Below are 22,483 nucleotides of genomic sequence, written 5' to 3' on the forward strand. Positions count from 1 at the left end.
GATCTCGATCTGATAGGGGTTGTAGTGATGATAATGCAGTAGTTTACGCACGACGGATCAGTGCTGACGGCGTTGGTGCATTGATTCGAAGGGACGGGCATATCTGCAGTGCTCTGTGCTATGTACTCCGTAGACTTGAACACGCTTCTAGAAGGCACAGTTGATGCAGTATGCTGTCTCCCGACGTTTATGTAGGGATGCTACCGTTCCTGCTGATAGATCGCCGGGATCATATATGTGCTGACTGGGCACCATATATAACTTCAGGTGTGCGGTGTTGAGACTTGAACTTCGATCAGGGGGTATTAACGGGTGCGGGAGACATGATTTGGTAAATGTTCATTGGGAGGTCTTCATCTTCCGTTATATATATTATCCCCAGGTCACAAGTATGAGCGGTGTGGCTAGCACAGATTACAGGTTCTAGACAACAAGATGGAAAGGTCTCAACGACAAGATATATAAAGATACTAGACGAAGAGACAAGATCATCGTTTGGACGAAGAAATGTTTGTCCATTCAAGTAATTCTAAAGCGAAGAATATTCCGACAAACTTCTATACCCGACCCAACCATATTCATCATGATTTTATACAAGCATATCTCATCAAACGCGCGGAGCATAATCACACATCAGCGCTGGTATATTCATCGCTTACCAGCTTGAGCAAAGATCTGTTGCCAAATGTCGATCCACTGCTGATGCTTATATGACAACTGACGGTGGGGGTTGCGGAAAGTGTTCGAAAGGATCTCGCGCAGGCGGCTGTTGAGGATTTTTAAAGCTAGCATAGACTTCCAATCTCGCACAGCGAATCGAATACGGTTTGCATCAATGGAGACCACACCAGAATACATCTATTTTGGTGGTGGTTAGCTTTCTACTAAATGGTATTAGGAAAGGGAATGCTAAAGATCACTGTCATACCTTGAACTCAGCATCACCACACAGTAAGGCTATAGCAAAATCATCCACTGCGCTGGTATCATGGGCGCTGAGGTTGCGGGCACGTGCCATGATGCTGTAGTATGACAGCCACTTGACGGACGAGTCCGCCCTCTTGTTGACAGAAACGGCGGGTAATGTGACTGTTTGGTTGTTGCCAACATTGCGCCAGCCCTTGCCTTCGCGTGTCAGAAGCTTGGGGTAGAAACTCCAGGCGATGACCGAGTTGATCACAACATCGTTGTTGCTGTTGACGTCGAAGTCTTCAGGGATGATGAAAAACTGGCGGTTCCGGCTGTTAGAGCGTGCACTGTAGAGTTGGTTAGCAGTAGTCAGGATGAGATGCGATGTTGAGACGACGGATTTATTACCGGTTAAGGGCCGCTTTCTGTGATGCATCTAGGGTCAGAAGACCTGCGTCGGCAATTGACACTACCAGTTGCATTTTGATATCCTCGATCGCAAGCAATGTCTGCGCGCTGAGGAAGTTCTTCCGGCAGAAAGAATACTCATTGGACCCCGGTGTGCTTCTTATACGTCGCCAGCTGCAATATGCGTTGTATACCGTCAAAAGATCCGAGTCACCTAGCATTTGTTAGTTATCAACTGTGGAAGACCGATATATTGGGACGTACCTCTTCGGAAAGATGCCCGTGCACCATCCCGCTGTGAATTGGATCCGATTGTGTTCACAAATGGCGACTTTGAAGAAAGAATAGCAGCAATGCTGACAGTCGCATCCAAGCATCTGAAGAAGGCTCCATGAATGATCATTTTGCCGAGGAAGACATCTAGTGGCAATTTGGCCAGTTGCGTCCCGAGAGAGGTTAGGCTCTCGTTGCTCGTCAGGGCTTTAACCTCCTTCAGTGAATCAATGGCGCGGCGAATGTTTTTAGACGACGGCGGGTCAAGAGCTTCGAGGAGTGTCTGTTCCACTTCTCCCAATTTGCAGATCTTCACACGAAGCACTAGATCCTGCAAAGAAAGGCGCAGCAGTTCAGGGGTTTGCTGTTCAGAAAGCAAATTTTCATGGCGGTATCTAGTGAACATGTGAAAGCAGATACCGTTCTGGACACGTCCAGCACGGCCACGACGCTGTTTAGCGTTTGCACGCGATATGAATGACTCGACAAGACGAGATAATTGACGTCTCTCATCGAAGCGCATGATCTTCTCCTTTCCTGCGTCGACCACAGCAGTGATATCTGGGATGGTAATGCCTGTTTCCGCAATATTCGTTGCAATAACAATTTTTCTTGTGCCTTCCGGGGGTACGTTGAAGGCCTTTTCTTGGTCTTCACTGGCAATGGAGGAGTGAAGCGTATGAACAATCCAGCCCCTCTGGAACATTGGCTCGGACAGGATCTCATCGTTCAGGCGACGGATTTCTGCTAGTCCAGGCATGAAAACCAAGATCGCTTTGCTGTAGTGAGTCATCTCCGGGGCTGTAGCAATCTTTAGAAGCAACCTCTTGATCAGGTCATAATCTAGTCTATACTCGTCGATATTGATAACAGTCTCCTTGGTCTGTCTAGAGTACCCATCAAGACTGGCTTGAAGACCTCCTGTGGTGTCAGCATCCGTGGGTGGGTCATCCATATCATCGTCAAGGACTGAGTGCTGGGCGTCCTCCGACAAACGGTAGTTGGTCATCTCGACCGCATCCTCCAAGTACTTCATTTCCACCGGGAAAGTTCGCCCTGGGATGTTCAAAACTGGCACTCCGCCGAGATAGTTCGAGAAACGTTGCGCATCAAGGGTGGCTGACATGAGGATGAGTTTGAGGTCAGGTCGCTTCTGCATGAGTCGTCGGAGCACGATCAGAAGGAAGTCACTGTCGATGGTGCGCTCGTGAACTTCGTCAAGAACCACATGAGTGATGTCTTGGAAGTCATCGGGCCGTTCGAGCATTCGTACAACCACTCCCGTGGTTCTGTAAAGTATTAGTTGAGCGACCACAAAGGTAAAACTGAGAGAAGTGAGAGCTTACGCATAGATTAATGGCGTGGATTGAGTGAACTTGCTTTCCAATCGCACCGCAAATCCGATGAGAGACCTATTCGTGCCCACTTCATTCTTGCTCTCGCCAAGCTCCTCGCTGACACGTCGAGCAAGCGATATTGCAGAGATACGGCGGGGCTCGGTCACATAGATCTTGCATGGTCGGCCTTGGATCATCTCATGCTCGAGAATGAATGACGGAATCTGTGTACTTTTTCCACTACCTGTTTCACTGCAAATAATCAGAGCTCGGTGATCATCGAGCGTGCTCAGGATCTCATCTTTGAAGCCCCAGATTGGGAGGTTCATTCTGCCCTGGATCATGCGGTGATAAGAAGGCGTTGACGATTTAGCCATCCATGCTTCTTTCAAGCGGTCATCTATACCCGAGTAATTGTCACGCGCAGACCCTTTCATCGGGGCGCCCGGCTTGCTAGCAATGCCGTTTCTCTTACGAAAATTGTCAGACAGAACGACATCATCTTCGAAGGTGCCTTGATTCTCTTGGACTAGGCGCTTCAATTCTTTCAGGGTATTCTTGTCGACTTCATCCTGTTGGGTCTTCTGCAGTGTTGCAAACTCAGTCCAGAGTTCTCTCCAAACCGCTGGCAATCGTAGGTAGGCCTTGCCCTCCTTGGAATTCTGAGGGAACAATATGAACAAAGCCAAAGTGGACACATATGCCTCAGCCTGCTGCGCATTCGGTGTGGCAATACCATCCATTGACACAAAAGTAGCCAAGGCGTTCGATTTGTGTGTAATCGATTCCACTGCTAACGGGAATGGGGCGTCTTGAGGCTTCGACCATCGCACCTCGAGAGCCTTTCTATTTAAATGACTTGAAGAGGAGAAATCCTGGTAGGCAACCACGCAAGATGAATCTCTTGATTTGCAAGTCTCTTCCAAGACTCGCCGTGGGCTCAGACCTGTCGATTTCCCAAAGTCGCGGAGTGTGAATGAGGCCTGGTTCTCTGGAGGAGGAATACCTAAGATCGAGCCCGAATCCTCAGCCTCGGCTTGAAACAAATCCCCAAGGGCATCCTCCATCCCATCAATTGTAAGGAGGTCCGGATCTAGCTCTTCGTTGACCTCGGGCTTGGGCTGACCTTCTGCATCGGTCGAAGACTTTTTCTTTCTGTCCACCGGGCGCCGAATAAATGAAGCATCCTTTCTGAGCTCGTCGAGCTTTTGTTCCCATATGTACTCTGCTTCTCGGCGTTCGAAAAGGACATCACGTTCGATCTTGGCAATCTTCCGCTGTAGTTTAGAGATTTCAGGGTCATCTGACAGATTGCTAGCCCCGCCTCGACCTTTCTTGCCCTTTCCGGGGCGATCGAAGAGATCTGGCTCCAGGCTATAAAGTTGAGTCTGTAGCTCCAGCCATTCAGGAACCATGATATCTGGGTCGACTGAGCTGTCTGAGTCGTATGAAACAGGAGGGGAAATCTTTGACGCCTTCCAATCAGTCTTCTTGTTTCCTTGCTTGCTTCGATTTTGGGATGAAACAGGAGTTGAGGTCACTGAAGCCTTCGATTCTGCCCAGAGTCAGCATTATGCCTCAATGAAAAAAATTCAAGTCACGAAGGGGTTTACCTGTCATCCATGAGGTGATAGTATCCGCGTCTTTCAGTTGGCGAGTACTTGTCTGCGTGTAAGAGGGCAATTCATTCTTATCACTGTGCATAGCCAACCATTCCATCGCTTCATCCAGATTCCACACAACATCCCGACCGGCACTGGTTGAGTTGCCTGCAAAATATTGCAAAACATGCTTCAGTGCATCTTCGACGCGGGTTTGGGGGAAGTCGAGTTTGAGCAGTGTTTCCTTCAAAGTCCAAAGTTTGTTGTATAGTTCCTCCTCAGAGCCAGCCTGTTTTGAACTTGTGACCCGTCCACTTGCTATAAGATAGTCGTGCTCTTCGGCACCAGCCAGTTTGAGGATACTGTCCTGAATCTCGGTCGGTAACCACTCCATAAGGCTCAATGTTACTGATTGCTGTCGGAAAACGCGGCGCTCGTTCTCCAGCTTGGTGGCCTGGCGCGCAGCGTCATTTTTACACTTGGTAGCGTATTTATCAACCAGAATCTGAAGTTCTGCTTCTTCAAAATGTTTCTCTAGCTCCTCCGGTGTGTAATCCTGTAACGAGGTGGTCGTTTGTGGTGCGGTCGCATCTACAGTGCGTTCTGGCTGCGGCTCGTTTTCCGGTGTGGCTTTGGATTCTTCGGTGACTGGAGAAGGTGTTGAGATCGCCTCTGGTTTAGGCTTTGAGGGCATAGACACCGTCGCAAAGCCTCTAGCCGGGTTGGAGGCGGGCTTCTTCTTTTTCTTGCTGCTGGGCGGCATTATGGCTGAATTATCAGCGGGCCCAGCGGAGGAGTCTTCGAAGCACGCTGAAAGTCAGCGGTCAAAGACCAATGAATTTAGGCCGTGAAATACTGTGAAATATGGTGTAGATTATTACCAAAAAAAAGGTGTTGAAATATGTAAAGAGCGAAGAGTCAGTTATGCCTGTTTAATGGCGGGATGAAATCCAGCTCCCCACACAAAACTCTTATGACAGCATTCCTAGCCCACTTCACCAACTTCACACTCTCTGAACCAACCCCTCTCTTTCCATTCCCCCGTATTGACCGCTGATCATGGATGGAATTCCATGGGACCAGGTCAAGGCCGGGGATCTGGATGCCTTGCAGGTCGTTCTCCTCTCGAGTTCGACCTCGCGCAGGCTCCGGGCCCTGCAAGAACTCCGCGACAAGAATGGTAGCGTGATAATCCACCGCCTCATGACAAGCAAATCCACTAACCATTCATCTATAGGGTCTGAACTATCCCCAGAAACCCATCACGATATACTAGAGTTGCTTTTCCGTACCTATCCTCTCTATGTCGATCGATCCTCCCGACAGGCGGTTCAACAATGCCTTCGCTCTTTCCTCCGCGGGCCCAATGCGACCGAAGAGTTAAAATTCCTGACGCAAAAATTACAAATTGAGGCATCCAGATCAGGTCTGGCTTCCTCGTTTGCATTTGTTTTGTTGGAATGGTGCTGTATCCTTTTACAGCAGGCTAGCGAGGACCAGAGCACCCCGTTGGCTACCGTGCTAGATCTGATTGTGGTTGATGCCAAGGCGCTGGAAAATTGTCTTTCCCACAATCCCAAGCCTGCAGTAAAGCAGTCAGCTCTTCGAGTAACACGACGTGCTTTGCGCGCCGTATTTTCGTCTGAGGCATGGGGCGCTGATGCAGTGCGGCAGTCTGTTAGTCGACTGACCGCAGAGTCTACTGCAGCATTCAAGAATGCACCTCTTCTCGGTGTCGTATGTGGTGTCTGCGCGCGGCTAGCGGACAAGACGGCAATCCTCGAAAAGTCAAAGAAAGAGATTTTGGCTTTCTACATCAAGGAGATCGTGAGCTCAAAATCTGCTGTGCCCGCACATGTCGCCAATGGCATGTCTGACTTCTTTACTTCCTTCGTAACATATGAAGATTTTGCCACCGAACTGGTACCTCCTATGGAAAAGTCCATACTACGAGCACCAGAGGTGGTTCTCGGAGGCGTGATTCCCCCTCTATGTGCTTCCTTGCCGGAAGAAATTGATCTCTCAGAACTGGTGCATACACGCCTTTGCAAGCATCTTTTAAGTAGCATGAAGTCGAATAACCCATCAATTCGTCAAGGAGCATCTGACTCTTTTGCATCTTTGCTCTCTCGATGCAGAACCGATTCCTTGGTCTTGAAGATTACAAATGAAATCATTGGCCCTCTGAAAACCCAAAAGATTACTACTCCTGAACACCGCTTGGCTTACGCCCAGGCCATTGCGGCTATTTCACCCTCAGCGGATGTCTCGAAAGAGATTGTTCAGGGATTCTGCCCTGTCTTTTCACGAGAGTCGAACGAAGCTGCTCTGGAACAGGAGATTAAATCCTTCGGCCAACACCTCACCTACCTCATTCAATCCAAGCTCAAGGTGAGCGACGATGTTGTCAGCACTATCGTTAAGGGTGTATCCGATAAGCGAATTCCGTTCCGAAAGACTTGGCAAGCAAGTGTGGGAGAAGTCCTATGGAAATCTGATCTCGAGGATTTGAAGACTCCTGAGATTGAACCACTTGTCTCCAAGTTCCTCGCGAAGATGAAGGATTTGTTTGGTGAGGTTGCTTCCAACCCGCTTCCCTCCGCTCAAAGTGGTGCTCTATCTTCGGCTTATCTATTCCTCGCTCTGTTCCACCGAGTTTCCGATGTTCAAGGGTCTGCCAGGTCCGCTTGGGAGGAGAACGTAGCCCAATCAATGACCCTCAGTCCCAAGCCTTCTTTCCTCCTCAACCCTAAGGCATACTCAAAGTTGAGTTCCAAGGAAGAAGTCCAGTGGTTTGTCAGGGCTCTGGCCGCTGTTGCATCCGGTCCCAAATTTACTAGCTCTGAAGATGCATCCAAGACGGCTTGGGCTCAGGCCTTTATCTACGCAATTACTGCGCCTGCTATTCCCTCGAATATCCGCGAAAACTCCGCAGAAACCTTATCTCAAGTATATTTGACGGACGTGGCCTCTTTTGGGCGCGTCGTTTTCAATGCACTGTGGGCCTGGATTTTTTCATTCCGGACTGCGGAGAAGGAATCAGCGGCGTTTTCCGCTGGACCAGAGAGCGAACGCCTGCTCTATATGGTCTTGAAGGCTCTGTGCCCAACCAAGGCTGTCATAGAATCCTCTGGGATTTCCCCTTCCGATCTGGAGGCTCTGCTCGTCGAATTTCTGATTCTGGGTCGACCTGAGTTAATTCCGAACACCTCATGGATTGATTTATGCTTGAGGACCGGCACCGACCCTGGGAATCTTGTGCGCGCACACCCTGAGAAGTGTATTGAGCAGTTGGTTCGCGTAAATGCAGACCCTGTCCAGTCAGCGGTGCCGAATGTTAACCTCGCTGTCTGGAGTGCTGGGGCTGAATTGGCATTTGTCGCCCCTGATGCAATGATCCCACGTTTGGTTGATCAGATTAAATATGATTTGGACGGCACACGCCTATCTAAGTTCACTGTCACTGATGCCGCCATTTCACGCACCCCCGAAGGAACCGCTTTCATCGATGTGCTCAGTAGCAAGTCGAAGCAGCCTGCCTTCGATAAGAGCACTAAGGACTATGATACCCTTAAGTGGGAAGAAGAACTACGTGCGCAATTAGCCGAGAAGAAGGGCCAAAGCCAAAAGAAGCTCACGCCTGAGGAAAACTCCAAGGTCAAGGCGCAGCTTGCCAAGGAGGCCAAGATCCGTCATGAAGTTTTGGAAGAAGTCAAGCGAATCGAAAGAGGAGCCGGCCTTATCCAAGGCCTCGCAACAGGTCCCGCCAACGATGTCGAGGGATGGATCAACGCTGCCGTCAGTTCTTTGCTATCACTTGCTCAGGCTGGGGCTGGTCTGTTTGTCGGTGACGTTGTCTCCCGGGCGTTCATCACTTGCGCCGACGAGGTGTCCATCCGCCTCGGTCCCCTGCGTTCTTTTGTCGGTATCGCAACACTGCGAGCCATCGGCAACACGAATCTCCCCTCTGATATGGAATTAGAGCCCCTCGGAGAACTCGTGACAAGAATCCTCTACCGATTGCGCTTTGCTTCTGAGCAGCGTCCTTTCGATGTCACATCTCTCGCATACGTCCTTCCTCTTATCTCTCTGGTCTTGACTCAGAATGGTATTGGAGAAGCGAAGGGAGAAGAAGAAGGCACCCAAGTCCTCCTTGCTCTTGAGTTCCTGTCCTTCCACTCTGGCTCTTGTGAGTTTTCCCCCAATCCCCCTCCTTTCGAGCCAGTGAAATCAACCGTTAACGCTCTTTTGTAGTCGCCGACGCCCGTCTTCCTCGCGTCGAGGTTTTAAGTCAGCTTCTATCCGCCATGCAAAGATATACCCAGCACTACAAACTGGTCAAGGACACCTTGTTCGACTTCTGCCGGTGCATCTCGCCGAACATCAACAGCGAGGAGCTAGATACGCTTTTGCGGGGAACGATTGTCGCCGAAGCCTCCGTCCGAACAACCGTCCTTCAGGTTGTTGAGGCTGAGATCGATTTGACTGACCTCGATTTCTCAGAACACATTTGGCTTGCTTGCCACGATATCGTGGAGGAGAATGCTGATATTGCAGACACGATCTGGGAAGACAATGCGCTGGAGGTGGATGACACCTCATTCAGCAAGATCATGAAATACTTGGACTCCAAGGACCACCAGCTTAGAGGCGCTGCTGCTCGCGCTTTGGCACATGCCATTGAGTTTGATGAGAGCAAGTTTGCGGGTATTCTGTCCGAACTGCAATCAAAATACGTGGAAGAAACCAAACCTAAGGCACCTGAAAAGGACGCTTACGGAATGCCTAAGAAGATAGACACTGCAGACCACTGGGAAGCTCGCAGTGGTATTGCATTGGCCTTCAATGCCATGACTCATGGATTCGATGGTGACGAGGCTGTCTCCTTTTTGCGCTTCCTGATTGAAAAGGGTCCCTTGCTCGATGGAAATTCCCGGGTCCGTGGTCAGATGACAGAGAGTGGTAAATCTATCATCATTTTGCGAGGAGAGTCGAAGGTTGAGGAGATGATGAAACTGCTCCAAACAACCTTGGAAACCTCGGATAAAGACACAAAAACCTCTGACCTGCTGAATGAGGCTGTCATCGTATTATATGGATCTGTGGCGACACATCTCAAGGCAGATGATCCTCGCTTGCAAACTGTCATCAGTGAACTGCTTGTCGCCCTCGATACCCCTTCCGAGTCTGTGCAGCACGCTGTATCCGAGTGTCTCCCACCGCTGATCAGATCGTCTGGTTCGAAGACGGCAGAATACGTGGAAAATCTCCTTTATCGCCTTTTCAATGCACCCGACTATCCACGTCAACGTGGTGCTGCGTATGGTCTTGCTGCGGTCGTGTGTGGCAGAGGTATCGCAACATTGCGGGAGTACCGAATCATGAGCCAGCTCAAGGAGGCCACTGAGAACAAAAGAGAAAAGGATCACCGACGGGGTGCTCTATTGGCTTATGAACTTTTCGCCCTGGTTCTGGGCCGGACCTTTGAGCCTTATGTGATTCAACTCGTACCCCAGCTTCTGGCAGGATTTGGTGACACTAGCATTAGTGTTCGCGATACTTGTCTGGAGGCTTCAAGGGCTTGCTTCCAGAACCTCAGCTCTTATGGTGTCAAGGAAATTCTTCCGACCCTGCTCGATGGTTTGGATGATACGCAATGGCGTAGTCAAAAGGGTGCTTGCGATTTGCTCGGAGCCATGGCCTACCTCGACCCGCAGCAGCTTGCAGCCAGTCTGCCTGATATCATTCCACCTTTGACGGTTGTGCTCAATGACACCCACAAGGAAGTCCGTAGCGCAGCGAATCGCAGTCTTCAGCGGTTCGGCGAAGTCATCAGCAACCCTGAAGTGAAGAGCTTGGTAGGTGTGCTTCTGAAGGCTTTGAGTGATCCCACGAAGCACACAGATGAGGCTCTGGATTCCCTCATCAAGGTTTCTTTCGCGCACTACCTCGATGCTCCCTCCCTGGCCCTTGTTGTGCGCATTCTCGAGCGCGGTCTTAGTGACCGATCTAACACCAAGCGGAAGTCGGCACAGATTATTGGCAGTTTGGCTCATCTCACAGAGCGCAAGGATCTTATCGCGCACTTGCCTATTCTTGTGGCCGGTCTTAACTTGGCCATTGTTGATCCAGTTCCTACAACCCGTGCTACTGCCTCCAAGGCCCTTGGTTCACTTATTGAGAAACTCGGAGAGGATGCTTTGCCAGAACTCATTCCTAATCTCATGGCTACTCTCAAATCTGACACTGGAGCCGGTGACAGACTTGGATCTGCTCAGGCTCTTTCGGAGGTTCTTGCAGGCCTTGGTACGACCAGACTTGAGGAGACCCTGCCAACTATTCTCCAGAACGTTTCCAGTGCCAAGCCTTCTGTTCGTGAAGGCTTCATGACCCTCTTCATCTTTTTGCCTGCTTGCTTCGGTAATAGCTTCGCCAACTACCTTAGCAAGATCATCCCCCTATTCTTGCTGGTCTGGCTGATGATATTGAGTCTATTCGCGAGACCGCTCTCCGGGCCGGTCGTCTGCTTGTCAAGAACTTCGCCCACAAGGCCATTGATCTCTTGCTTCCTGAGTTGGAGCGTGGTCTTGCGGACGACAGCTACCGCATTCGTTTGAGTTCCGTCGAGCTTGTCGGCGATCTCCTCTTCAGTCTTACGGGTATCTCTGGCAAGAACGAGGGAGATGAAGAAGAGGAAGAAGCCACTCAAGCTGGCCAATCCTTGTTGGAGGTTCTCGGGGCCGAACGCAGGGACAAGGTTCTTTCGGCTCTGTACATCTGTCGCTGCGATACCTCAGGCCAGGTCAAGAGTGCGGCCCTGGGTGTCTGGAAGGCTCTTGTCGCCTCCCCCAGGACGCTCAAGGACATGGTTCCTACGCTGTCTCAACTCATTATTCGCCGCCTCGGGTCCTCCAACATGGAGCAGAAGGTCATTGCCAGCAATGCTCTTGGAGACCTTATCAAAAAGGCTGGAGAGTCTGTTCTCAACACCTTGCTGCCCTTGCTCCAAGATGGTCTTCAGACTTCCCCCGATGTGGAGGTCAAGCAAGGTATCTGCATTGCCCTCCGCGAGCTTATCAATGCCGCTTCTCCCGATGCGCTGGAGGACTTCGAGGATATTCTCATCGCCACCGTGCGTGTGGCTCTGGTCGACAATGACGATGATGTGCGAGAAGCTGCTGCCGAGGCTTTCGATTCATTGCAGCAGATCATGGGCAAGCGAGTCGTGGACCAGGTCTTGCCTTACCTTCTTCACTTGTTGAGAGACGAAGAGAATGCCGAGCAGGCGTTGTCGGCTCTGTTGACGCTTCTCACGGAGCAGACTCGCGCCAATATTATCCTTCCCAACCTCATTCCCACGTTGCTCACCCCACCAATCACTGCTTTCAACGCCAAGGCCCTGGCATCTCTGGCCGAAGTTGCTGGCTCTGCCATGACAAGGAAACTGCCAACTATCCTCAACTCCCTCATGGACGGCATCATCGAGACTACCGACGAGGAGCTTCGTACAGAGCTCAGCACTGCCTTCGACACTGTCTTGGTCTCTGTAGACGAGTACGATGGCCTGAGTGTTGGTATGAATGTGATGGTCACTCTTGTCAAGCACGACGATCACCGTCGTCGCGCTGCCGCGGCGCTTCATCTGACCAAGTTCTTCGCGGAAGCCGAGGTCGACTTCTCGAGGTATTACCAGGACTTGATCCGCGCTTTGCTGATTTCATTCGACGATCCAGACAAGGATGTCGTCAAGGCTGCTTGGACTGCCCTCACTGGTCTCATGTCTCATATGCGCAAGGAAGAAATGGAGAGCTTGGCTATTCCCACCCGCCAGATTCTACGACAGGTGGGCGTGGCTGGTGCGGATCTGCCTGGCTTCAGTCTGCCCAAGGGCATCATGGCTATCTTGCCGATCTTCTTGCAAGGTCTTCTGAATGGTACTACCGATCAGCGCACCCAGTCCGCTCTTGCGATGTCGGATATCATTGACCGGACTCGTGCCGAGTCATTGAAGCCTTTCGTGACTCAGATCACTGGTCCGCTTATTCGTGTCGTGTCAGAACGTTCTGTCGATATCAAGTGTGAGTCATGCGAATCCTTTCTGTGGTTTCTGTTTACTGATCGATTATTCCAGGCGCTATCTTCTATACTCTTAACAAGCTGTTAGAGAAGATCCCGTTAGCTGTCAAGCCGTTCCTGCCTCAGCTCCAGCGTACATTTGCCCGTGGCTTGGCCGATACCACAAGCGAGACTCTGCGCAATCGAGCCGCCAAAGGTCTCGGGATATTGATTACACTGACCCCCAGAGTCGATCCTCTTATTGCTGGTAAGTCTCCGGAAGTTTTATACATGGAATATAGCTCATCGCTAACTTTGATGTTTCAGAACTTATTACTGGATCTAAGACCTCCGACATTGGCGTGAAGAACGCCATGATGAAGGCTCTCCAGGAGGTGGTTGGTAAGGCCGGTGCCAACATGAGCGAGGCATCCCGACAAGCGATCCTTGCCCTGATCGATGATGACGCTAGCGACCAGACTGGTAAGATCATCATCACCGATTCCTGTGATTCACAGTCTTCTAACATGATCGCAGATTCCGTTGCCATTACCAACGCTCGTCTGCTCGCCGCTCTCGTGAAGGTCCTTCCTGCCGCAAACTCGGTTCCTCTCATCAAGTATGCATATCCGTTCTTGTGCTTTGATCTTACTTGGTGCTAATATAATCCCTCGTAGGAGCCGTATCATTGCTGCCCCTCTTTCCCATGCAGCGATTCTTGGACTCAATGCTCTTTTGGCTGAATGCGCCGAGGTTCTGACGGAACACTTCGCTGTGGAACTGCCCACTGTCATTTGCCAAGGTCTAACAAACAAGGATGTAAGTGGAATGCTAAATAATCACCCATTGCTGGTCGAAACTAACTCAAAGACAGCCCTTCATCTCCGACAACAGCGCTCTTGCTGCAGGCAAGTACCTTTTGTCCAACGATGGCGACCATTCTTTCGAGTCAAGCAAGACCATTTTCGAGGCCTTGGCATCTGCCATCCAAGTTGGCAACCCGGTCGACACCCGGCGATTGAGCTTGGTAGCCATCCGTACTGTCAGCCGCCTTCACCCTGAGCTGGCCCGTCCTCATTTGGCTCTGCTCGCACCACCCATCTTCGCTAGTGTCCGTGATCTGGTGATTCCCGTCAAGCTGGCTGCGGAAGCGGCATTCTTATCCATCTTCTCCGTAGTCGAGTCCGACAGCGAGGTGTTTGACAAGTACATGGCCGGTGCGGGTGCATCTCTCCCACCAGGCCCCAAGCGCAGCATGTCTGATTACTTCAAGCGTATTGCTGTTCGTTTGGCTAATCAGGCACGTGAGCGTCGGGAGGCTGAAGGTGGTGAGGGTGGTTTGGGACTCTCAAATGATGAGATAGATGATGAGAAGGAATTGTGGAGCATTGGCAAGGTTGATCTCGGAGAGGCCTTTGGCGATGAGTGATGATCTGTTTGCGCATCCAAGGAGCATCTAGATGTTTATAGATATACCCTTGGGTTTATTTGTTTTAGTCGTACAAAAGTATTGCATATGTCTGTGTATATTTTATATTGCATCTTTTTATATCAACAGACAGCCATCTACGGAGTATGTACTGGATTGCTTTATACTGCAGATCACCCTTTCCAAAACGGGGATATCAGATCATGTGACACTAGGTGTCTTTGACGTCACGTGATAATGCTCGATTTTGGCCATCTACAACGAAAGTCATAACAAACAACGAGAGAGAGAAAAGAAGTAAATCCATGCGGCAAATTATTTACCTCCCAGCATCTTGAGTCCAACTTCTTCCAGTATAAGTACTCTTGGCTTCTTCCCCGGACTGCAAGATCTTCAAGTTCTATCACCCCGATTCGGACTAGCGCTAGGGCATGCACCCTTTAGCACTCCGCCCGTTGTGGAAGGAGCACTCGCTTAGCCCTCGGCTGACCTAATGTGGCCCGCAGTGCCCTCTCAAACTCTCACCGTCGGGATTTCTCAGTGCCACGAACATCATCCGCCAACGACCGTCGATACGCCGACATCAAGATGTGAGTTCATCTCCAAGCTGCTATTCAACTTCTCGAATGCACTCCCGTGTGCTGTGGAAATTCAGCCCAACACCCAACTCGTGGACCCGATATTTTCGTTATAGTGGAGGAACGACTTAGTGATGTGTGTGCCATGATGCTGACCGGGTCTTTCATCACAGGGTCAACCTTACCACCCAGAAGCGCCTCGCCGCCTCCGTGGTCGGCTGCGGCAAGCGCAAGATTTGGCTCGACCCCAATGAGATGAACGAGATCTCCAACGCCAACTCTCGCCAGACCGTCCGCAAGCTCGTCGCTGATGGCCTCATCATCCGCAAGCCCGTCACCATGCACTCCCGTGCCAGCGCCCGTGAGCTCAACGAGGCCCGCCGCAACGGCCGTCACCGTGGTCTCGGAAAGCGCAAGGGTACCAAGGATGCCCGTATGCCCAGGTATGCACAGCACCAGCTTCTGTCTCCACCCGGCCTGTCTTGAATTCGCTTGATGGAATTAGAACTCGGCAGTTGCTGATCTCGTTTTCCTCTGTTTAGCCAGGTCCTCTGGATGCGCCGCATGCGTGTTCTCCGTCGTCTGCTCGTTCGCTACCGCGCCGCCGGCAAGATCGATAAGCACCTTTACCACGAGCTCTACCACTTGAGCAAGGGTAACACCTTCAAGCACAAGCGTGCCCTCGTTGAGCACGTAAGTTACAACCCGGATCAACCCCACGAATGACGATCGAATATGGAGCATGAACTTCGTGAAAGCCATATGAAATATGCACATCAGAACACATCCAGGCTGACTCGTTCTTTTTTTACCGCTACAGATCCAGAAGGCTAAGGCTGAGCGTGCGCGCGACCGTGTTCTCAAGGAGGAGATGGACGCTAAGCGTGCCAAGAACAAGGCTCTCCGTGAGCGCCGGTTGGAGCGCAAGGAGGCTAAGCACAACGCTCTGATCAGCGAAGAGTAAATCTGATACAAAAATTCAATTACCCTTCCGTTGTTTGACGCTTTTCTTGCAATTCGGCGGTCCGGAGGTTGGAAACGGTTAACTTCTGGGTTGGATTCGGGATTCGAGGCTGTTCCCGACATCGAACTCAGGTCGGCCTTCGGCGTCTTCCTATTAGTCTAGATCCTGTTACGACTTTCTCTCCTTCCCTTGTGTTCTCTGATAGCATGGGGTTCGTGGCCTTGTTGGATCTTTCGGAAAATATGGGGTATGGGAAATAGGAAGATGCGATGATGATGTGATACTCAAGCTATTCTTGTTAAAATGTAACGAGAAAGCAAAAGGAAATCTTTTTTACTTCACCAAAAGACACAGCAAAAACCGCACCCTTGTTTCTCGGCCCATCTACTGCGCTTGGTATAAACCTGATATGCGAAGAAGCAAATGTCTTCGCTCTATAAACCTATCATTAGCCCGGTATCCTGTTGTGGTCTTGTATATTTCCCCTTGGTTTTGCGGCTCATAGTGACCACTAGATATACGTCACTGACCAGTACTGGAGAGTGATGGATGTCTACATGTATTTCGTACTCTTGCAGACTCTATCTCAATTCTTCCTTATATTTCTTGTCCCCTTGGCAATTACAGCCTAAATCAAAGACCTCCGGTGTAATTTATGGGTCTTGTGGCTACGCCACTGCTATTCTGGGGATTTGATCTAAAATGGCCTATACCCACTCACTTCTAGACTTAACAGACCCTCAACCCACAATATTAGCATAGACATGAGGAACAATGCTTACTTTTCTAGGGTTTGGAATGACCAGAACCATATCAAACATTAAGGACCTGAATATATTTGTCCTAAGTATCATTCCCGCTGGATATATATTTGCATCAGACAACCCGACAATGTTCCGAGCATAAGAATGCATTAATTCCCAAGTAACGGTAGAGCGAATCCACAGCATATTCTATTTGTCTTTAAACAGCTCTAGCCTTCTATCATTTTAAACCATATCAATAACCCCGAATAGACAACGATGAATTGAATGTGGTGTCACCCGAACTTTGCGAATAAGTAGGCCGACGTGTATCTCCGTTCTTATGCTGCTCACAATAGTGGGATAGATGAAAACATGGTAAAGATATGTCAATGTATTGTGAAAATAAACATAAAATAGGAGTCCCTCCTCTCTTTGAATCGTACATATCAATATAACCCAATGAACAACCTAGACCTTCAACACCGAACTCGAGATAAGATATGAATGCACCAAGAGGAGCCCCGGTAAGTAAATGCAATAAAAAAGAGAAAGAACATGTAGGCATAGCATTCGTCAGATCTTGTCATCGTAAGTCAAAGTAAAACAAGTAAAACAAGTAAAACAAGTAAAGGCAATGTATCAGTGTAGACGTATAGTATATGCAGGAAACAAAACCCAAACCAGAAGAATATCACGAAGCAAAACATAAGCGAGCCCAAGGTAAAAAAAAGGACAAACAGACAAGCGTTCGCCTTCTAAAACTTGAGCCCCCACGTAGTCGGGATCGAAGGAACAGAAGACCGGCGGTGGTGAGCATTCGGCGGAGGCTCAAGATCAAGATCAAAGGGGTCACTGCGCATGCTGTCACGCATCATAGGCGTATCCAAGTATTGATGCGGTACAGCGAGGGTATCCGCACCGTCACGTTCGCAGTCCCAGTACCCCTGCCCACCTCGCCCAGCGCCCCGGGAAGAAGTAGAATAGAGCGAGACCGAGCGAGATGGGGCTGAGATCTCGATGACTGCAGACGGCGGGTCCGCGAAGGGGTCCCGTGTTGTCTCGCCGCGGAGGTACATACTGTCCAGCGATAGATCTTGATTTGAGGGCTGCTGTTGCAGCGGGATGACTGGGAGTGTGGGTGATCGCAGGCCGATGTTGCTTGGGATCGAGGGGTAGGAGTGGTAGCGGGAGTGGTGATGGTGGCTGATTGATGAACTTGTTGAGTCGCCTCGTATTAGTTTCTGTCTGATACCTAGATGCTCTTTTACTATTTTTCGTCGTCGACGACGAAAACAAAGTACGCAGGCGAGCAGGGCGAAGATCGTGATTGCTGATCCTCCGATGACGCTCCCAACTATCGTTCCAGTTTTAGAGGATGGAGGGGTTGAGTGGTCGGCGTCGGCTGTTTCTGAAGAGGCTGCGCTTGTAGCGGTTCCAATGAATGGCGGGATCGAAGGTGTGGTTGATGGTATGATGCTCAAGCTGGCCGGGGTACTACTGGAGCTCATGGAGCTTGAGAAGCTAGTGGTTGTCTCCGGCAAGACAGGCAATGATGACGAAAGAAATATACTCGAGCTAGTCAATGGAATCGGTGGAGTCCATGTGCTGCTAGGAGCATCAGAATACCAGAGATCGTCAGAAGTTGTCGAAGTAGGAGAGTCCCCCATTGGGCTTGATAGGACCGAGGTTGGGACCAGAGTCGAGACCGGGGGATCCGAGATCACGATTGCTGTAGAGCTGGAAGTCGATACTATGGTGTCCTGCTTAGTTGTAGACAGCTGAGTCGTTGTCAGGATCACCGGGGTTGGGCTCAGTGTTGACGATAGGAAGTCAAGGACAGTGGTGACTCTGGGATCAGGTCCGGAACCAGATATTGTATAGATCCACGTAGGATAGATAGTCTCCGTTTCAACTGATGTGATCGTCACCAAATTGAATGGCCCAGAGGAGATGGGTGTGGACCACGCCTGGATGGAGTTGAGCGGTGCAGGGGAAGTATCAATGGCGGACAAGGCACTCGACATCTCGCCGTGAGCCCGCAGGCAGCACGGTTAAAAGACAAATCTGATGATACTTTCCGATTTGTTCAATAAATGGGACATGGGGGCGACGTAAAAGGATAGATCCCTTTGTATGAGTGTTCGATAAAGCACAAAGCGACAAAGCAACAACGCAGTACTCCGTAGGCTTATCAACTTGGATCTGATGGTTCACCCAAGCCCCTTCTGTTTCGTTGCTTTGTTTCTTGAGGCCTCTCGAGACCGCCACAAACATAATCCTCGTGATCAGGCTGGGCTTCCATACAGTTCCCGATTCACCTTCGAAAGAGCCCCAAAAGTGTATCACGTCAGGTATGAAGAGGTCGGAAGATTATATACGGAGATTTTTTTCTTTTTCTTTTCCTTTTCTCACAGGGGATGTTTTTTTTTTGTCTTTCATTAGTCTGTAACCCGGCGCTTCTTCAGGAACTGCCCCTCCTGTGACAGATGAACGGCGCTTAGCCATCTGCCCAATGAGATACTTTGGTCTACGGACGATCATCAGAGAATATGAGAATTTCCATGATGTGATACTCTAAACCTTTCTGTACACTGATGATTTCTTGTAGGAATTGAGTGTATCATGTGTCATTGATGAAACATGAAAGTGGAGTAATTGAGGTCCAACCTGAGTTCACATTTTCCCTATTTCAGTTGGTGTGCAGAGGATCCTCGGCATCGAGGAATGCCTCTTTTGGTGGAGTCATGTGACTGGAGGCATGGAAGTCGAAAGTCATCTCAAATCCAGAGAGTAGACTCAAACAAATGGGATATTGGGAGTATTATAGAACTTCTCGGACAGACCCCATTCTCCATTGCCCATTGCCCATTTCTTAGTGACGAAGGTGAATATCATACACGGCTTCAAGAGGGCATATTAATAGGTAGATCCTAGGTGAGCAGTCCATAATAGTTCAGAAAGTCACTTGTAGGGACAAATGTCCCCGCCAAATTCCCCACTGCAAAAGTCCGCCTTTCGAAAGGTCTTCTTTCATCTCTCCTTTTTCACCCGGGACTTCGACTTCTGTTTATTTATTTTACCTTCATCCGGGGGTTCTGCCTTTTTGCCTTTCCGCCTTTCCCTTCCCCTTCCCATGTGACCCTGGGGACTGGAACTTTACGATAATCGTGATTATCGTGCATTTGCATTTGCATTAGATCTGTGAGAAAAAAAAAAAAAATGTTTGGCTGGGGTTCTGGGCTGGGTAAGCAACCTTCTTTTACCCCTTGATGTTTTCCCCTTTCCCCCGCCATACTCGGTGGCGTTGAAATGATTCACCTAGCCTTGGATTGGGCATGACTCGTGACCTATGTCCTATGTGATCCTCCTTGTGTCCAGCCGTGGACAATGAATTACATTGACAGTATCAGCTAACACTTCGTAGCCTTGCCCTCCGCCACTTCAGAGCCTGAGAAGGAACGCAGACCCCCCCGCTGAACCGACCCCTCTCGATTTCCCCGTCTACAACCTATCCAATGTCCTCGAAAATGAGTCGGAGTCAAGACTCATGGAGATATCTGACCTTCTGGCCGAGATCAAACGCCCACAGGACATCTGTATGGAGCGCTTTGAGCCGCTGAACCTGCGATTGGACATGGACGTCGAAGTCGCCGACATGCTCCCCGAAGACCACTCGCACCCCCTCGCCCCATTGCCATGGGAAGATACCACCGATTCGACGGAAGACAGCCCCCGGCCGTTGATGGACAACGGAGCACCGTATCCTTCGAAGGAACGATATGAAACCCTGGAAAAAGAGCTGGCATTGGATAATGACGACGCTTTCCGCGAGGTGGCTCGATTGCCGCCGCGTGAGGGCCGTAGTCGGGTTCGTATAACCCAGTCGAGGAAATTCTGGACGGGATTGGAGCACATGGCTCAATACTGGGATACTAGCCTAGACAACTACTACGAGCGCCCAGCAACTCCTGAGCCGACACCCCCATCTGAGATGGAACGGACAGAAGATGACACAATGCAAATGGATAGTACCGAGGATTCCAAGAGCAGACACTCTCTGACAGACGGTCCAATGGACCTGGATGAAACACAGACAGCCGCGCCGTCGAGCAATGACATTATTGGCGATGGGCAGCATCCCTCTGTCCCCGTGTACACGGGCCGCCGAATTGGTAACGGGGCCGAGATGCCCGATGAAATGCGTGACGAGACAATCCGATCCTTCGTGGAGATGGTCGCATGGCCATTCGGATGCCAGGTCACGGCCCCCACGCTCCCACCACGATTGACGACCAAGAACCTCCTGTTCCCCGTCCGGCAAACTTTCCAGTCCTCACGTTCCCCGCGAGACCGCCAGATAGCGCGGAGCGGCATGCTCGAAGGCCCCGTCCTCATCTCGCAATGTCGACCCGAGACTTCTTTCCGCGCTGCGGACAATACCCCCGGGACCGGAATTGGCGAGGTAAGTGATTTATTCCGCGAGGTGGGCGGCATGCTTCTCGCGGCGCAAGAGCGTGCCCGCCAAGGAGCAGTCGAGAAGCGACCCGGCGAGGGCAAATGGTGGACCATGGAGCCTCGCTTTGGAGGCGCCCCCAACGACGGGATCCTGGATGATCTCATTAACAAGGGACACGGGATGTCCCTGCCAGACTCGATGATGGAGGAAATCAGGCCATCTGCCCAGGAGGCGGAGAGCGCTTCCAAGCGCCACAAGATTGACCATCCGTTTGTCACGTCTCTCTCCCGGAAACCGAGTGCTATGCGCAGACTTACTAGCAGTGAAAAGTGGAAGATTCTGCAGCCTGGACCTAGTCTTTGGGATAAGCGGATGAGTTATTTGCAGATAGGCAAGGTCCAGGATAGTCCATTTGACGATGTATGCGGACCCTGCTTTCTCCATGGAGACTGAGTGTACAGTTCACGGCCTGATAGAGCTAACCCTCCATTTCTTGCAGATTTACATGATCTCATCCATCAATCACCACATCTCCATCCTCCACCTCCGCGTCCACAGGCGGTATTTGGACATCCTCACCAACGGCGACAGCACCTTCCCGGCAACCGAAGGTGAGCCGTGGCATGTGCTGAAGCTGCAGAGGACCAGGTGGTTCGACCTGCTCGATGCCAACGACCGCATAGAAGCGCTGAAGGGGGTGTGGCAACTGTTCCACCACCAGCTGAGACAGACACATCGCGAAGGCGACGTTCCCGTCCCGATAGAATTACCTTTAGATTGTCCCTTATAGAGCATCCATGATGGTGTCCCAGGTGGCGTGATTTTGACTCCCTGGCCCTCTGGCCCTTCTCAGGCGATGCATCTTGTACACACGGCGCAGCAACCTTTGGTCTTTTCATTTGTTGTGCCAATCTCTACCTCGGTCTTTCACCCATACCCATTTTCAATGACAGACTACATTGACTATTTACAATCTTGAATATATTGGCACCTGACGGGCTATATACCGGATACTACGTGTTCTCCTTTTTAGAAGGTGATTAGTGATGGTTGTGATGTTCTCGACATGATATGCAAAATTCCCGGATACGTTTCTTGATAGGCTGCGACAACTTGTTTGGATATAATGCACACTGCGAGTCCATTGAGCTTCATCAGTTGGGAGATTCCAAATGTCATCACGGACCATTCCTCTCTATACACGATTTCAAAGTATTTAGATCAAAGACATCCCATTCAACAGATATTTCGTTCTTTACACCAGTAATTGATATCCATTCCATTTCTACTTACTGGCCCGACATACGCCGTATAGTGCAATCCAATTCACCTCGTTCTAACCCTTGGTACTTTTGTCAAAATGACGGCCGTCTTCATTCTCATTCTAAACAAAACCACCAATCCTCGCACCCTCACCTTCTATGAAACAACCAAAGCAACGCCCCGGACATATTCGGTGTTCAAATCTCATGACCTCACACAATACCGATTATCCAATCTCGCAATACACCACCAAAAATGAAAAAAAAAAGAGGCAAAGCGAGAGGGGTCCAGACCGGTCAAAACTCGACCAAAATGTGATATATCGACATGACAGTGGCCCTAAATCAGCTTTGGTCTCTGTATGGCGTAGATGGTGGGAGGGTGGAGCAGAACTAATTGGCTAAGGGGGCGCTGAGGCCCTTTGTGGTGTTATTTCCCGATTTGTTTTTCTAGGGTAGTGAATA

The 22,483-nt window shown here is 50.3% G+C and overlaps 4 protein-coding genes across 4 annotated transcripts; 2 read left to right on the top strand and 2 right to left on the bottom strand.

Moving 5' to 3' along the window:
- Positions 1-648: 648 nt before the first annotated feature.
- N7500_003493 (putative ATP dependent RNA helicase) lies at positions 649-5,291 on the bottom strand (the record flags this gene model as incomplete). Its single annotated transcript, XM_056674639.1, has 6 exons — positions 649-858; positions 929-1,256; positions 1,318-1,531; positions 1,582-2,879; positions 2,937-4,482; positions 4,541-5,291. 6 exons carry the CDS (start codon positions 5,289-5,291, stop codon positions 649-651), a joined length of 4,347 nt encoding a protein of 1,448 aa, XP_056535164.1.
- A 246-nt stretch (positions 5,292-5,537) lies between these two features.
- N7500_003494 (putative translational activator) lies at positions 5,538-15,905 on the top strand. Its single transcript, XM_056674640.1, has 12 exons — positions 5,538-5,708; positions 5,766-8,717; positions 8,783-10,948; positions 10,978-12,606; positions 12,660-12,851; positions 12,911-13,202; positions 13,261-13,402; positions 13,458-14,008; positions 14,519-14,602; positions 14,764-15,033; positions 15,133-15,283; positions 15,411-15,905. Exons 1-12 carry the CDS (start codon positions 5,588-5,590, stop codon positions 15,552-15,554), a joined length of 8,694 nt encoding a protein of 2,897 aa, XP_056535165.1. The 5' UTR covers positions 5,538-5,587; the 3' UTR covers positions 15,555-15,905.
- A 1,150-nt stretch (positions 15,906-17,055) lies between these two features.
- On the bottom strand, positions 17,056-18,324 carry N7500_003495 (uncharacterized protein; the record flags this gene model as incomplete). Its single annotated transcript, XM_056674641.1, has 1 exon — positions 17,056-18,324. One exon carries the CDS (start codon positions 18,322-18,324, stop codon positions 17,056-17,058), a length of 1,269 nt encoding a protein of 422 aa, XP_056535166.1.
- Positions 18,325-19,519: 1,195 nt separating this feature from the next.
- On the top strand, positions 19,520-21,546 carry N7500_003496 (uncharacterized protein; the record flags this gene model as incomplete). Its single annotated transcript, XM_056674642.1, has 4 exons — positions 19,520-19,544; positions 19,679-19,680; positions 19,725-21,176; positions 21,256-21,546. The coding sequence occupies 4 exons, from the start codon at positions 19,520-19,522 to the stop codon at positions 21,544-21,546; spliced, it is 1,770 nt and encodes a 589-aa protein (XP_056535167.1).
- Between the last annotated feature and the right edge of the window lie 937 nt (positions 21,547-22,483).

Source organism: Penicillium coprophilum (assembly GCF_028826855.1).
Source record: "Penicillium coprophilum strain IBT 35676 chromosome Unknown utg000002l_segment0_segment1, whole genome shotgun sequence".
NCBI classification, from domain to species: Eukaryota; Fungi; Ascomycota; class Eurotiomycetes; order Eurotiales; family Aspergillaceae; genus Penicillium; species Penicillium coprophilum.